The sequence below is a fragment of the Emydura macquarii genome, unplaced genomic scaffold (genome assembly GCF_026122565.2).
Source record: "Emydura macquarii macquarii isolate MOO-44397 ecotype Brisbane River unplaced genomic scaffold, CSIRO-AGI_Emac_v2 contig_369, whole genome shotgun sequence".
Classification (NCBI taxonomy): domain Eukaryota; kingdom Metazoa; phylum Chordata; order Testudines; family Chelidae; genus Emydura; species Emydura macquarii.
Window position 1 is genome coordinate 3,703,748 of NW_027130506.1, and position 18,118 is coordinate 3,721,865.

General features: G+C 38.7%; 1 protein-coding gene across 2 annotated transcripts in view; it reads right to left on the minus strand.

The window, feature by feature from the left end:
- Positions 1-18,118, minus strand: part of MRPL13 (mitochondrial ribosomal protein L13) — a 62,815-nt gene that overhangs the window by 21,584 nt on the left and 23,113 nt on the right. The window contains exons 5-6 of one of the 2 annotated variants that reach the window (XM_067530903.1): positions 4,998-5,084; positions 1,674-1,795 (exon numbers count right to left, since the gene is read on the minus strand). In XM_067530903.1, coding sequence (XP_067387004.1) covers positions 1,674-1,795; positions 4,998-5,084 — 209 coding nt within the window. Of the gene's footprint in view, positions 1-1,669; positions 1,796-4,997; positions 5,085-18,118 lie in introns of those variants that run through there. The other variant, XM_067530911.1, reaches the window with a different exon arrangement.

Here is an 18,118-nt window from a genome sequence, read left to right on the forward strand (position 1 = left end):
ACACAGCCATAATATTAAGAATAGTAATAAGTAGAACTGGTCATTAATTTAACAGTGATATTTACATTGGTAGGTAATTCAGCGTTGTCTTTACTCTGCATTTGGGTCTAAATCCACCAAAAAGTTACATTTCAAACCACAGATCCTGTTCTCACTGATTGTCCCCAAACCATGCCACTTCCTATGTCACAAAACACACTATTAAAGAAATAATTAGTGACTGCAAGATGTGCATTGCCAATATTAAAATCCACCAGTTTTAAATCTGAATTAAAGGATGACATGACTTTTTTTTTTTAAAAACTACATATACATTGTACATATGCATACAGACACCTACGTACATTTTGTTTCACTATGTTTTGGTATATGCAACCAGCAGATCTGGTGAACACCTATAGTTTTGGGAGATTCCACACAAACGTCTTGTTGTTTTCCTGGCTACATCAAGGATTAATTCTGGTATAAATTCAGTCTCTTATTTGCTTTTGGGGCAGAAATGAGCATAGATTGGTGCTGCAAAGTAAATGCACCTTTCAGGATATTGTGATCCAGATCTATGCAAGATATTACGTAGGTGGGGCAAGAAGCGAGGTGCTGAACACCTCCCTTGTAACCAGGCTCTTGTGGTAGGGGACTGGGGGAATGTGAGCACTCTAGATTTTTGGAAAGCTGGGAGTTTTGAAAAAGTTATACCTCATACTTCCCCTCCTGGGCTTCCTTCCCCTCATGTCTATGGGACAGGCGGCAATAGTTTAGTCTTAGTGTTTCCCCGCAGCACATTGTTTCCTGGTAATACTGATTTCCCTTTGGATTTTATGCATGTTAATGACTATTTACTAACATTTGAAAATGGAGCCTGTCATACACTCTAATTTGATATATAACCTTTTTGCATTGTGACCAAAAAGCCTGGGCAGACAAGGAGGGCGGTCTGAGAGTATTATGAAGGAAAAAGAAAGAGAGAGAACAGAGGTTCGGAGAGATGCTTTTCCCTGCAACATTACTAGAATTTTCTCACCAGAAGTATTTTAATCTAGTACCTGAACCATATTCTAACACTGACATGTAATATATATATTACTGCAGCTTTGCAGGGAAAAGAAAAACAAAGACATCTCCATGGAAAAGAAAGTTTTAATTAAAATGAATGAATGACATGCTTTCGGCCAAACATTTGCTCTGAAAGTCTGTGGTTTAGTAAATTTTCCCCACATATAATATGCAGAAAAAAATCATATTTTATTTGTATATATTGTCTCACCTTATAGGTGAAAGAGGGAAGGCTTCTTTCAGCTATGTCTAAAGATTGTATAAAATTCACTGTTTAAGGGAATTCTCTCCATGAATGAGAATCCACACATTTATTTGTCATATAATAATAAACAGGCAGCTACAATTTTCAGCCCGGCTGCTTCATTTTAAAAACAAAAAGAGGGGAAAGCTGTCACTGAGTTCTATTTCTACTACAGACATTTCCTCCTCAAGCCTTAAAAAAGCCAAACATAACTGAAGGTATAAATTGAACACAAAACTATATATTTTACAAACATGAAAAATCGACATGACTCCTCAGAGGGATAATTAATCTTTTTCTCATCTGTTTCTTTAAAGGTCAGTGCATCACATCTACAGTCATAAACATCCTTTTTAAGGATTTTTAAGATACTTACGGAGTCCAGAGCATTGGGAAGGCATCTATTTCTTCTTGAGTATATTCATCTAACCTCTTGGGGACTCGACGTGGCTGAGGAAGCTCCTCCAGAAGATTATTACGTATGTCTTCTGGGATAACCTGAGGTAGAAGATAATAAATGATTATCAGCTTTCTAGTTTTTAAGCAAGTGCTTCCCTGCAGCACTGAAATTCCAAAGAGGAAACCTAAATATTTGTGTGTAGGTATGCTTTTTAGAACATTGTTCCACCCATTCAGTAGATTCAGTGCTAAATGAGTCAACCCATCTAAGCAATATAATTGAGGCTATTATAATGTTAGTACCTCTAGATGAACTGGAATTTGAAAAGATATAATATAGACAATTTAGCCTGAGAACGTAATATATATCCAGAAAAGCTGTATTCAGTCTTGACTGTAATTATACAAACAAATATTGATGACACACCAATCCAAGGCGCTGATATATTTTTTAAAAAGACAACAGTTAAACAATGTAATGCAAAGAAAGCCCCCAAACATTACCACAGGACCCGACTGAACCCCATGCCCACTAGAAACATGAGTGAGTTCATCAAAAAAAGAACCATGTCACCCATTCATTGGAGTTCAAACCTGGGAATAAATGGCAAAGCATTTCAAACAACAGTAACTGACTTGATGAAGTGGAAGGCTAAAGGCCAAAGGACAGAAGTAGTCTCAAAGGCAATCAGATCCAAGCCAATTAGCATTATGTACTATATCATACTCATTAATCCTTTGAAAATAAAAAGCTTGCCCCATGAAATGAAACTCAAGAGGTTAATATTGTTACTGGTATCAACAAGCCATGTAACTGATTGTGATTTAAAAAAAAAAAAAAAAAGTTTTTACCAGGGCACTAAAGGCATATACAATATGATTTTGATTTCCTTAATCCAACTCACAGTCAAGCATACTTTTCCACACTTTTGTTACATACAATGCCAATAATAAAAAGGTACATTCTTTTCACTCCGTTTAATTTCTAATGCTTTCTATGGATTGTACCTCCCCAAAATAATGCATATGCTCAGTGCTAAGGATCTGGGTGGTGGCACTTACTTAATAAACACAAAAGCACACTTCACAGTTTGTTGCTACAAAGATCTATATACGAAATACGAAAAGAAAATATAAACCAGGCTCTGGCTTTTCCCCAGAAATCTCAGCTGGCATGTTCACAATATATTTATGGGTCACTGCTTGACTTAAAATACCTCATATGGAAAGTCATATTTTAGCTCTTTTGCTAACGTGCATCTTTTCTTCGCTTAAAACAGAGAAAAAAAACAATGGTGTACAAAATAAATATGTACATTTTTTTCTGATCACCTCTCTCATATTCTCTCTCTGAGTACACATGCCTCATTGGCTGGAATGTAATTTTTTAAATACATTTCCAGTGTAAAGCTGCTTTCCATTGGCTCCAAAGCACAATAATTACGATTACTCTTAGTACAGGAACAACATTTAAAACTATGACCCTAACAGCATCCTATTGCAAGATGCTCATTGCTATCTGGTAGTGAGTTTCAGCAGGTCTAACCAGTTGAATGTACCCCAACTCACAAATGTCATTAACTGTATTGGAAGGTGTCATTTAAGATATCAAAAGAAAGCTAATAACATACTGATCATTGATGTTATTGTGTGGTGTATGTATGAAGACCAAATTCAAATTACAAACAAATGGAAAGTCATGTTGTCAAAGTGTATATGCCAGGCAGAGCTAAAGTTACAACCAACCGAGACAAAGGAAAGTGGTTCAGCCACCTGGAAGGTATTTCCAAGGTACATTAAAAGACAATGGGAATGCAATTTACATAAAAAATAAACAGGACCATCAAGCTAACAAGGGGAGGAGACAACCACTCACCATCATAGTAAGGGGAGGAGATTTAAGAAAACAGATCAATTTGCATTTTAGCAAACACCAGTGGGGGAAGAAACCCACATGGAACTTCCTTTACAACCAGACACCGTGTCACCATCCCCCCAGTTTGAATGGTCTTTACTTTTATGGGTAACCTTCAAAAGAATCCATTGAAAAGGTTCACTGGTCTATAAGAGAAATGGGTGAAGAAACCAAAGTTATCTTTCACCTAAGATGACAAAGAAACTGAGCACTTTGGACTTTGTGAGAGATACTGACAGAGGCTGAACAGCCATTTTGCTGAAAGGTAGATTGGTAAGAAAACTACCTTGAACAAAAATGGTAGTTTGTTTTGTTAAGTCTTAGCCTCTAAAAAGTATTTTTCACTTTTGCTTTTAACCATTACTAACTCTGTCCTTTATATGTGACCAACTTAAAATCCTATCTCCTTTTTGTTTTACTTGTTTTCTTTTAATCAAAACTAACCCAGTGTTGTGTTTGATTTAAAGTGAATGTTAACGCCAGTTAATGTGGCAAGCTGCTGGGTATTGCATCTTTAAAGGATACTTTAATATCTTTCTGATGGTCAAGGAGAATGTGACGGTAATGTATTCACTAACTAGTGGAGTAGACTGACGAATGAGTACCTTTTGGTTTGGGAGCAACAGGGCTAAAAACTCCCTCCTATATGAAGGCCTTGTGCTCCGTGAAGTAATTTAGCAAATTCCGTCACTTGGTGAATCTTCAACAGTGAAGAGTCTTAGTAGCTTTTGGAGGTTCTGGGAACTGGAAATAACTTGGGGAGGCTGTTTCCCATGGCTTTGAATTCACAGACTCATTTTTATGCTTGACAATTTAGCTGTGCCACTGTAGTGCTTCAGTGTAGACAGTACCGATGGTGATAAGAAGGGTCCTCTCACTGGTGAAGTAATCCACCTCCTTGAGAGGTGGTAGCTATGTTGTTGGAAGAATTCTTGTCAACCTATCGCTGTCTACACTGGGGATTAGGTTGGCTTAATTATGCTGGTCAGGGGTGTGGATTTTTCACACCCCTGGGCAACAGTTAACTGACTTAATTTTCTAGTGTAGACCAGGCCTTAAATTTTGAAAACCAGTTCATGGAACCAAAGTTTACAGACACTGTTCTTTATTTTAATTTCTGGTTAGAAATAATGTTGTACAGTAAAAAGCCCTTTTTAAAATTCAAAATACAAAACAATATGACTCCTAAATGCATGACTTAATCTTCGGAGCTTTATGAAGTTATAAAGAAAAATACTTTAATATTCAAACTGTCTTTAGCTATAAAAGAAACAAGTTGCTTTTTTACTTCTGTCTTCTCATGAAGAGAGATATTTCTAAAACTCAATCTTTAATTCCTGAAAGCATGAGAAAATAAAACATAACCAAGTACAACTATTGACTTACATCTTCTGGAAAGAGGTGCAGCCTCTGCATCATAGTTCTTCTGTGCAGGTTCTTTGGAAGCATTCTATAAATAGCCTGTTTAACAATCTGTAAGAGACATATATATAATGAAAAAGATATACCTCTGTGTATAAAACAAGCATGCAAAAGGAGCAGAAACAGTGAGAAAGAGGTAGATTGGGCTTCCAGTTGCTCATTCCTCCAGATCCTGGACTTTGCTTCAACAACTGCCTCCACAAGCAGGAGCTCTACCGCCATCTGGAGGTGCAGCCTGACCAATCCAAGAGGCAATTGTCAGAAGAGAAGCAGAAATTGGAGGGAGCAAGGCTGGGTACTTGCGCACCCACCAGCCTTAGTAGCTCAACACCAGTAAAGAAGCAGACAAGTACGGCAGAAGACCCCCCCACCTTCTAAGATGGGGCAGAAGGGAAACCATTATGCAACCTTAACTATCACTGCCACACTAAACACCTCATCAGTACAGCAAAAACAACGAGAGTCCTGTAGCACTTTAAAGACTAACAAATTTAATTTCTGCAGACATAAGCTTTCGTGGGCTATAACCCACTTCGTCAGATGTAAGGAATAGAAATCACATAGGAGCTATATATATACATATCCAAGGATCCAGGGAATTATAGACCAGTCAGCATAACTTCAACACCTGGAAAGATTCTGGAACAAATTATTTAAAAAATCAATTTGTAAGCACCTATAGTATATGTATATATACATCCTATGTGATTTCTATTCCTTACATCTGACAAAGTGGGTTACAGCCCACAAAAGCTTATGCCTGCAGAAATTAAATTTGTTAGTCTTTAAAGTGCTACAGGACTCTCGTTGTTTTTGCTGTATACAGATTAACATGGCTACCCCTCTGGAACTCATCTGTACAGAATCCTTTCTAAATATTAGGATGCAATTGCTCAGGATTAGAAAGCACTTACAACTTTCCTTCTAAATTAACTGATATATTCGATATGATGATTAATCAATCCTGTTGATGGTCACGGAGTGCTGACAATAGCATCCAATTTCCCAGTATGAAAGCTTCCACAGAGAGCTCTATTTGCAGTTAAGGACTAGATATGTTCATAGGAAGAAACTGGTTGTGAATCTGAAAGGCAATCTGAGTGAAAGAGATCATGCAATGATGATTACATGATTCCAAGAAAAGGAAGGAGTGAGAGCAGCAAAATAAGGACAATGGACTCCAAAAAAGCAGCCTTTAGCAAACTCAGAAAACTGGTGGGTAAGACCCCATGGGAAGAAAAATTCCAAGGGATAATGGAGTTCAGGAGAGCTGACAGCTTCTCAAGGAAACAATATTAAAGGTACAACTGCAAACTATCCCAATGTGAAGGAAAGATAGGAAGACTAGTAAGAGCCAATATGGCTCCATCAGGAGCTCTTTAATGACCTGAAAATCAAAAAGGAATCCTACAAAAAGTGGAAATATGGATGAATTGCTAAATAGTACAAAAGAACACTGCAACTACGTAGAGACAAAATCAGAAAGGCTAAGGCACAAAATGAGTTTCACCTAGTTAGGGAGATAAAGGGCAATAAGAAGAGGTTCTTCATATACATTAGAAGCAAGAGAAAGTCAAAAGAAAGTGTAGGTCCTCTACTTAGCAGGGAAGGAGAGCTAACAACTATTAACATCAAGAAGGCAGAGATGTTGAATGTCTATTTTACTTCAATCTTCAGTACAAAGATATACGAAGACTGGATATTCAACACAAGTAATATTAACAACCAGGAGGAAGGAACACAAACAAAAACAGGGTAAGAACACGTTAAAGAATATTTAGATAAATTGGACGTATTCAATGATGAAATTAATTCTAGGGTACTTAAGGAATCACCTGAAGCAATCTCAGAACTGTTATCTGTTATCTTTGAGAATTCTGGGAGGATAGGTGTGGTCCCAGAGGAGAGGAGAAGGGCAAACGTAGTACCTAATTTTAAAAAGGGGAACAAAGAGGATCCAGGGAATTATAGACCAGTCAGCATAACTTCAACACCTGGAAAGATTCTGGAACAAATTATTTAAAAAAATCTATTTGTAAGCACCTATAGGATAATAGCATTATAAAGAATGGCCAGCATGGATAGGTCAAGAACCAATCAGGCCAAACCAATCTACCTTCCTTCTTTGACAGAGTTACTGGCTTAGTGTGTATGTGCTGGGGAGCCATAGACGTGATATATCTTGATTTTAGTAAGGCTTCTGACACAATCCCATATGACATTCTCGTAAGCAAACTTGGAAAATACTGTCTAGATGAAATTTCTATAAGGTGGGTACACAACTGACTGAAAGACTGTAGTCAAAGAGCAGTTATCAATGGCTCACTATCAAACTGAGCAGGTGTATCTATTTTCAGGTGTGGCACAGAGGTCAACTCTGGGTCTGGTACTAAAATACTACTGGTATTTTCCTTAATGACTTGGATAATGGAGTGGAGAGCATGCTTATAAAATTTGCAAATGACACCAAGCTAGGAATGGTTACACGCACTCATGGTTTTATAGATCTCAATCATCTCTCTCTCCTCCTCCCCCTTAGTCATCTCTTTTCCAAGATGAACAGTCCCAGTCTTTTTAATCTCTATATGGAAGTTGTACCATACCCTTAACAATTTTTGTTGCCCTTCTCCACTTCTAATATATCTTTTTTGAGATAGGGCGACCAGAACTGCATGCAATATTCAAGATGTAGAAGTACCATGGATTTATATAGTGGTACTTTGATATTTTCTGTCTTAACTATCCCTTTCTTAATGATTCCCAATATTCTGGGAGATTTTTGACTGCCACTGAACACTTAGTGGATGTTTTCAGAGAACTATCCACTCTCTTTTTTGAGTGGTAACCACTATTTTAGACTCCAACATTTTGTATGTATAGTTTGATTTATGTTTTCCAATATGCATTACTTTTCATTTAACATCAAATTTCATCTGCCATTTTGTTGCCAAGTCACCCAGTTTTGTGAGATCCCTTTGTAACTCTTCCCAGTCTGCTTTGGACTTCACCATCTTGAGTAATTTAGTATCATCTGCAAACTTTGCCATCTCACTTTTTACCTTTGTCCAGATCATTTATGAATATGTTGAACAGCACAGATCCCAATACTCTGCTACTTACTTCTTTCCATTGAGAAAACTGACCATTTATTCCTACCTTTTGTATCCTATCTTTTAACCAGTTACTGATCCAGGAGAGGACCTTCCCTCTTATCCCATGACTTACTTTGCTTAAGAGCCTTTGGTGTGGGACTTTATGAAAGCCTTTCTGAAAGTCCAAATACACTATATCAACTGGATCACCGTTGTCCACATGTTTGATGACCCGCTCAAAGAATTCCAATAGATTGGTGAGGCATGCTTTCTTTTTACAAAAGCTATGTTTACTCTTCCTCAACAATTTGTGTGTCTGATAATTCTGTTCTTTACTATAGTTTCAACCAATTTGTCTGGTATTGAATTTAGGCTTACTGGCCTGTAATTGCCAGGATCATCTCTGGAACTTTTTTAAAAAAATCAGCATTACATTAGCTATCCTCCAGTCATTTGGGACAGAGGCTGATATGAACGATACGTTAGATACCACAGTTAGTAGTTCTGCAAGATCATATTTGAGTTCCTTCAGAACTTTTGGGTGAATACCATCTGATCCCGGTGACTTAGTATTGTTTAATTTATCAATTTGTTCCAAAACCTCTTCTATTGACACCTCAGTTCCTCACTTGACTTGCCAGAGTTTATACTCCTTTCTGCTTTCCTAGGATTTTCACTAGGATTTGACTTCCAATTTTTAAAGAATACCTTTTTGCCTCTGTCCCTTTTACTCTGCTGCTTAGATCTTCTGGCAGCTTTTTTGGTCAGAAGTTTTAATAAAAAAACAAGCTTAGCAGAATTTGAAGTGGCTACTTTTGCAATATAAAAATGTACAATGTAAAAAAACAGCACCAACCAGAGCCATTTACAAGGTGATAAATTAGCTATAAGCGGACTCTGATGTTGTTACTTGAATACAAAAGAAATATAATGAAGTCCTACAACAAAAGAACTGAATAGAACAGTTGTTTATGCATTCCCCCAGTTCTTTACTCACTGGTTCTATACTCACTTTACTCACATTGGTGCTAAGAATCAATAAGATTTCACATCCTATTTAAAAAAAAAAAAACATTGCTAATTTACAAGACACTGGAAAATCTTAAGTCTTTCAATTATCTCACTCTACTTTATGTACTGAGCCCTGCCTTCAGATTTATAGATGCTGACCAGAGTCCACAGATTTGCATGATATCTTGGGGTTCAAAGCATTAAGCTGCTGTACACCCTCTCAAATCTAGAATTTCTTTTGTTTTATATAGTTTTAGCTATTACCTCTAAACTTAAGACCCCTTTGTTTAAGTTGGCCAATTAATACATTTTTGAGCTGTTAATTTAATTTTTTGTAATGGCTTAGATCAGTGGTCTCCAAACTGCTGGGGCATGCTGATAAACATCTGGGGGGGGGGGGGGGGGGCTGCGGTGGAACCCAGGCCAGCCTCTTGAGGGGGAAGGGAGAGAGCACCACCCAGCCCCATTCTGCCCCCAGTTCTCTGGCCCCCTGCCTCAGTCATGGCCCTGCTGCTGGCCACGGCTCAGCTGTCAGCCCCTCTTCAGCTGCTGGCCCCTCCTGGACAGAGGGAAAGAAGGAAGGCGGCAGTGCAGACACATTCTATTACTGGTGGTGGGAGAGGTGGGTGAGAGGAGACGTTTGAGGATCGCTGGCTTAGATGTAAATCCTTAGATGCAAACCACAAAAGTGCCAAAAACATTAATTTTAAATAGATTGCTCACATGTCCAATAAAAGACATCCAAAAAAGTTAACAAAACAAAACCTGGGATAGATATTCATTTCAAGTCTCAAAAGTTCAAATTCTGATTCTTAAACTACAATAAAATGAATATGGTAGTATAGCCTAGAAATGCTCATTTGCAGACAAAGTTACATTAATTAATGTATCTGACTTTTGTTGATCAAACAAACTGTTCATGTACACAGGACTAGATTACATTTAAATCTGCTCTAGTAAACTCTTACACTATTGTAAAACGAGCATATTAGTAGTATGAAAAAACTTTTTATTAAAAAAATTCTAGAGTGGATTTGTACATTAGGACTTAAAAATTTCAACTTGTGTTGGTGGTGATTGATAGAGCCTGTGTCTTATTTGTAGCCTAATACTGCCTTATATACGTTTGTCACATCCATGAGTGGCTAAATCCTGGAAAAGAATCTTTGAATAAATAAAACAGATTTAAAGGTGGGCATCAACAGAACAATACCACTCGGTATCCTTGGAAGTACAAAATAAATTTACTGAGGTCCAAGGAGAAAGTATATGCAAGGGACTAACATAGATTTAATAGCCAAGAAGTAATCTTAGAACATTAACAGCATACCTTTACTCCATATTTAACTGAATGGATTAGCCTTCACAAAGGATTCAGGGTATGAAAGATTCAAACATATTGAACAACCTAAAAAAAATTCAGGATATTTGGATTTTTTCCTAGATTAGAAAGAGCTACTCTATGTACATCAAATTTACATATATCCTCTTCATATCAACTCTTGGTTCTCTTTCCTGCTTAGCTGTAAGGCTTTTCTTCTAATTATGTAGGTTACATGGAGATTATTTCAAACAGAGCTGTATCATTTTGGCTTCCAGAATTTGATTTCTGTTAACACCTCTCTGAAATTTGAATATTTAATTTTATTTATGCATATTGATTGTACTTCTCTCAACCCACCCCATCTCACTCCCCATTACTGCTCTGCACAACTACTTAAAACTCTAGAGTTACTGGGTATTTTAAATTGATACCCTTCAGAAAGCATAAACCTGAAAGACATAGAGAGCCTTTCACACTTTGTAGGATTGGGCTCAGAATGAGGAACAGATTAAGAATAGTAAAAGCAATTTTTTTCATTCACAACCCAACCAGAGATCAAGCCATCTGTGAAGTCTTGCTGAGAGAATTTAGAACTTCTAATATACTTGATCCTGTTCCAATATCCTTCCCAACCCATCGCAGTTCTCTGTCTCTACTAATCCAGACTTTGAAGTTTTGCTCTGGTTTATTAAAAACCATTCCCCTCCCCATAGTCTTAAAAGAAAAATCTACTGTGTTTGATGTTTTACAAATAGTCTTTTGATAGCCTAAAATTATTCCCTGCCTTCCCTGACCCAAACTGCATAGTCTTTCAAGACCAACAGTATTTTCCCATGTTTTCTGTTCCAGGTTTTTCTTCTAAAAGGTCATTATTACACAGATGCATTACAAGTCTATGCATGTAAGTGATTTTTAAATGACATTCAAAAGGTGAATAAGAATGTTTTAAGCTCCCTTATTTCAATGTCTGCAGCTGCATACACTGGGGAAATGACACCACAGGAGGCTTCCTCACAGCATATTTCCAGTGTTAAATCTTGCCCTGTTTTATAATTATTCTTAGTAGGTGAAAGTGCACTGTGAGTAATTGTCAACCACTAATTCTTTGCCAGTGGCAACACAGACTCTGAATACTGTGGCCAGCTCACATACAGTACTTTCTCACTTATTTGAAATTGTTTTATATTCACTATTTTTTATGTGAGGTTTCCAATGTAACTAAATAGAAGTGTCAATTACATTTTGCTTATATTTTTCAATTAAGAAATATTGTGAAATTTGGTAATATTTATTTCCAGCCAAAACTCAAAATGGGATGGCTGAACTAGGCTCCTAAATCCAGGCACCTATCTAAATGTAGCTTAATTTGCAAAAGTGACATGCATCCATAAATCCTACTGAAGTCAATGGGAGTTGCAAGTGCTCGGTTGTTTTAAAGTCTAGCCATTTCCATGTTTAGGCACCTCAAAAGATGCATAGGGCAAAGTTTATGGACATAGCTTTCACAATTCTGGTCTCAAACTTTACAGTAATTATGCAAGTGAACTAAAATATTCATATATATATTTTTTTTAATAAAAACTGCCTTTGAGTTCCAAACATCTGCTTCTTGCACATAAACAAATTGAAAGTACATAATCTCTCTGCTTTTTGCTTTCAAAACACCTCGAAGCAATTTTCTTTGCTCAAATTTTCCAAAATATTGGCAAAACAAATAAAGGAACAGTTTAAACTGCTAAACTAAGAAAGATTCTGGTCTAACTCAGTTTTCATACCTTTATAAAAGATGGACTAGATTCAGCTCAGGGTTAAATCAGTAGAAAGCTGTGAAGCACCTTACCGCAGATCCCATGATGGCAGAGACTACCACAGGAAAGGCTGGGAGTGTTCAACCAGGTAGTCTGCATAAATAGTGGGTAATATTGGTGAGATAGATGTATAGTTTGGGAGGTCCTGGGATGCCACAAGTCAGTGCATTCCCTTAGCAGCCTGCAGCAGAAATTGAAGTTTTCCACAACACATTTCCCAAAGGAAGCTAGTGGTGGTACTACAGATAACCTTCTTCACTACCACCAAACTGAAGAAGAGGGAAACCACTTTAAAATATGGCAATAGGTTATCACACTGAAATTACAGAAGAAATGTATTATTAACGTAATCCATGGATCATCCAACAATCTGCACTTAATCTTAGGAAATCAAGTGAAAGGTTAAAAATGAAATGGTAATTTCTTTTTCACTAAACACGTCCTGAATAATCTGGCTAAATCCATTATGAAGGAACCACTAAAACAAAACCAGGAACATTAGAATTAGAAATACTTACTTTAAAACTCAGATCTGCTCAGCTGGTTTTGGAGGCAAAAATTTGGTAATTTTTCAGGACAAGATTTGATGATTCTGATAACTTCTTGAGAAAATTTTTTTCTTGCTAGAGATCAATCTTCAAGGAAAAAAGGTCCAATTCAAAAGTTCACAAGCGAATACCCACTCTGCTCTACTTGTTAGACAGAAATATTAGCAATACTTACATTTCACCCTATAAAGATGGTACTTCATAGCTCCAGCAGGTGGAAAGTCCAGAAAAGAAGTTGTTGTATGGCACGTATGTAGTGATCAAAACTACTCTGTTGGATAAAATGTCATTCACCCAAAGAATCTGAAGAAGATGGTGATGGAGGGGTATGACTATCCACACATCTGTTTGCTAATCAAAATGGCTTGTTGTCAACTTTCATTTTTGAAAGCTTGCATGCAATTAAAGGAAGGAGTTACTAGACTGTCTCTTGCTTGAATGATATTATTAAAGACAGCCAGAACATTCAGTTCAGCTTGGAAAAGGAACAAGCTTTTAAGGGGATAGAAGTCTTCCAAAGACTCTCTTTCTTGACTTGACATAAAGACTTCTGCAGAGCAATTCAGTTACAGGTTGAATAAGATTTCCTGGGAACTGAAGAGGTTCTTGGTTTCTATCTACTTTGTTCTGAATTAATTGTCTGGAATCTAATTGGGACCTGGAGGCATATCAAAATAAAGTTAATTTCCAGCCAAGGATGGAAAATACAGAGATCCCTTCCTGTGCTCCAAAGATAACTCTTTCAACTTATCACATTGGGGATGGAGTGATTAAGTCTCTCTCTGGCTGGAGAGACCTAGGATCTTTCTTTTTTGGTATTCAGCCTGACTGTCTGCATAGGAAGCCTTTCTGTGCTAAGGAGGATGGATTCTGATCTACTGGGACAAAGCCTTTGGCAGCTAAAAATTGAAAAAAATAACCTGTGTCCAACATATCAGATGTGTAAAGGACGAACGTAAAAGGGTGATAGAGATCAAGATGTCTGAGATCCACTTGGGCTGTTTCAGAATATAGAGTAGAAACTTGTTTGCTCCATTTGGCTTTTCCCAGTAGTATTCCTCTGAAATGTGAAAGATTTGATCTGCCTCAAACCAACTCCATCACTGTTTCTCTTAAACTTGAAGAGCCAATTTAGGAGCCATTACATTTTTTATCCACAGCATTAAGACAACAATTTGTTTGCTCACTCTGCCCATCTATAGCAATTCCTCTGGAGCCTACTAGATCTGTCATGCATTAGACGTGTAAAATGAAGGCAGGCTGGTCACCTGCTGTTTTAACTTGCCATTTCTCTGTGGCTCTTACCTTTCCACCAAAAACAGAACACCATCCCAGGATGCTGAAGAAACACATATACTGAGTACAGCAGAAGAAGCTAGAACTCCTGTGCTCTTATCTGAGTGCCTCACTGTGAGGCGTTGGGACTGACGGGTCTCTTTGAATATCCGTTACACCAGTGTTTCTCAACCTTTTAAGTAGCAAGTACCCTCTAACTTCTGAAAATGTTAATAAGTACCCCAACACTCAATTTTCCACTCTGAGAAATAATCTTTTTCCCCTTTACCACTGGACAACTGTATTTCTCATAAAGCAGGAGAGTTCTGAGTTCTGTAATTCTGTGTGGCTGTGGCAGATCACAAAACCCCCTGCTGTTTCTCCCCTCCTTCCTCCTCCCCTTCCTCCATATAGGAGCAAAGGTCAACACCAGCCAATCATTATGGCCTGATGGCGGGATCACGTGGTGTTCTCCTCACACAGGCGCGAACTTGTGAGGTATAAGCAGGCACTAGCGGCCCACCAGAGTGGATAGCAGCGCTCCCCATGGCCATTCCTAAGGGGGTGCGGGCCTGGGGCAAATCACACTGTGTGGGCCCCTCTTCAGATTTTTATAGTGGTAAAATCTGGGGCTGTCATAGCTGTCAATTTCACGGCTCAGCTAGAGCTGTGAAATTGACAAGTAAACCTGTGGGTAGACTGTGCTCCAGGACTGGGCAAGCCACTGGGCTCTCCACCGGGCTTTGAGCCGGGGAGGGGAGCTACCACCTGGGCAAGTTGCAGGCAGCTGCCGTTTGGCTGCCAGCCCGGGAGGTGGGCGACTGCCACCCAATCTGAGCTGGGGCAGAGGAGGCTTCTGCAAGGCTAGGACCCGGGGATGTGGGCAGGCGGCAGGCAGCTGCTGCCCATCTTCAAGCCAGGGCGTGGGAGGATGTCTCTTGGCTCAGAGCCGGGGCACGGGTGGCAGCCACCCAGCTGCGAGCCCAGTTCGCAAGGCGCAGGAGGCTGCTGCCAGGCTCCCACCTGGGAGCTGGGACCGGGCGGGATGCAGGAGGCTGCTGCTCGGCTTCCCAAAAAGCCAGTGGCTGCTGCCCAGCTTCCCAGGACTGGGGTGGCTGCCGTCTACCTCCTAGCTAGGAGGTGGGACCTGGCTTGGGAAGCCTGTGGCTGCTGCCCACCTTCCCTAGAAGCTGGCGGCTGCCGCCCACCTCCCTTCACTGGGTTTTTTGCTGCGTGCCCCCTGCCTGTGTCTTGCGTACCCCCAGGAGCAATCAAACTATGGGCCATGGACAACCCATGGTTTGGAGCCCTTCTCCTGGTGACCTACATAATGTAACATTTTGAGGACCAACCAGCAGGGGATTACAAGGTTGGGAAGGGAGATAATAAATGATGGAAACTATATCTGCAGAATGAGAACACTGGCTAACAGAAGCGAGTCTCTTTGATTCCTCTGCTTTACACGTTCAGTTTCCTACAGACCAACCTAATTCAGTGCCCACTGAAGTCAGCTAGTTTTCCCCTGACTTCAATGGGTGTTAGACCAGATCTCTGGTGATTATAAAACAACCCAGATTTCTAATTACATAGGGTGAAATTCACCTGTTTACAAATGGCCATCACCATGACTCGGCTTTGTGATGGACCTCGGCAGAGGAATTTATTTTGCTAGTAGTGAAACTCTCACAATGAAAAAAGGCCTTTGTCAAAGACCCTCAAAAGACTTTTGAATAGTTAAAGCACTGTGAAAATTGACTTAGTAAAAATCGCATGAAAGTGCTCCATGTTTATCATCTCTCACCAAAACTTTTCGATTTATTAGTAAAAAGATATTTTTCAGACATAAAACTTCAACCTGTATGTCAAACTATGTGATTTGCATGCATTATCACCTGTAAAAGATTATGTATTCAGAATTTAGGGTGGGATTTTCAAAAGTACTTAGCATTAGTCCAACTCTGCTCCCAATGATAAATTCCCATTGACTTTAATGGAAGCTAAGTTAGACCAATGTTGATAGCTTTTAAATATACTTCCCCATAGCTAATAATTCTGAGGAAGATGCAGAAGCTGTAAAAATCCAGCACATTGGCCTATGCTTTAACTGACTTTGAAATGCTACGAAGAATAAAGGGTACTCCCCTTAAAAAGACTTTTGTCAATAAAATCAGTAGATATGACAGAACAAACACAATGAGCACACCACTGAGTAAAAAGCTGCCATTTTCACAGAGTCACTTTCCTGACTATAATACCTTAAGTCATTCATGCTACAATAAACATAAGAAATCAGAAAGGATGCAAAAATGCAGGATTTTCAGTTAGATTGAATTTTACAATACTCTCAAGTGTAAAGCAGCAAAAGATAGACATTGAACATAAAGATAAATAAATGGATGTAACAAGCCCAGTATCTTACCACTGTTAGTGTGAGGATCCTCAGGGATAGAATCTGGGTCTGCTGGTCCCTGAATGACTGCTGCATTTATGGTACAACCCGACAGTGACCGATGGACTGCGAGGCCAAGCACCACAGGAAGTGCTGCCCAGAGAGGGACTGACTAGCAGTGCTCACGAGGTAACTGATTGGTCCAGGAACAATACTTAAGCCTGAAGGGGATACCAGGAAGTTGTTCGTACAACTAGGTGGATCCCCAGCCAGCTGCTACAACAGACCCTGCTCCTTCGCCTTGGTTTGGGTTCCTGGCTTCTGCCTTTAGCTTTGACCCTCCATTCTGATTTCTGGCTTCTAATTCTGACCCTTGGCCTGATTCTTGGCTTTTGATTCCAGCTCTGACCCTTGGCTCATTAGGCCCAATTCCAGCTCCACCCATTAGTCCTGGCTGCTCAAACCCCAGCTGTGACAGTTAGTAATCACTAATCACTGTTTAATACATTTAATAGATTAATACTGTTGAATATGCAACACTAATCATTGTTTAATCCTCTAAAGTTAAATAACTTCTTTCTTTCTTTCTAAAGTTAAATAACTATTTTAAGTGAAAGGAAATTGTTTGCTAATTACATTAATTACAGGCAGTACATCTATTTAGTTTTAAAATGCTTTTAGGAGCTTTTAGTTAATTTACATCTTTACTTCTGAACACTATTCGTGCAAATAGCTATGATATAAATAGGATTTTTGTTTTGTTACCTTGTTAATAGATGGTTTTAAAAAAAATTTCATACTAATTCTGACCAGATCATGCTATAATTTAATTACTTTGCAATAATAGGTTTGCTTCCTTATTATCCTGTAGTACAGTAAGGCAACCTTCCAATGAATAGTAAAGCAGAGAATAGCTGTGTGTACTGCTCTTGTATTTACAGTTTATTGATTTAAAGTTTAAAAGCCATATTGCACTAGTAAGTAAAGTCTCACCCTACCCAGCAATGGATGCACTCCCTGCTGGTTCAGTGTTAGGGGTGCCCTGTGTTCTACATTTGTATAGGCATAGCAAGGAATAGAAAATGAATCACTGATTAGACTGACTATCTCATTTAAATAAGACCTTGGACTGAAGCAGCATGGAGAATGTCAATGTCTGGAGGGAGGGCGGTTGGGGGAGGAGGATGGGTCCATCCATATAAAAAAAAGTATGGTTAAGTAAAGAGAGGATGGGAGGGCAGAGGGACAATAAATATAAGGGCAGAGAGTGAAAGAAATAAGGGATCAAAGCTAGGAAAAAGAGGAGGGAGAAGAACTGAAAAGTACAGGGAGGAGGAGGTGGAGGAAGAAGAAAGAAGGAAATAGGGACACAGTTTTATGAAAAAAGAGAGGAGGGCAAATAATTTCTACTCTCCTTTGGGACAAAAAAATCTTTCTTGACTACCTTTATTACATTTACAGTATGAAGTTTCCACCTAAATATCTAGAGTCTAAAGCAAAATAAAGGGTGATTTAGTATAGATTTCCACTTCCAAAAATACTTTCAACTTAAATTTACTAGAGGTAATAAAGTTAATCTTGATAGATTCTTAATAATAAGTGAATATCACAGAACCACCAACCTATGGAGTATAATCT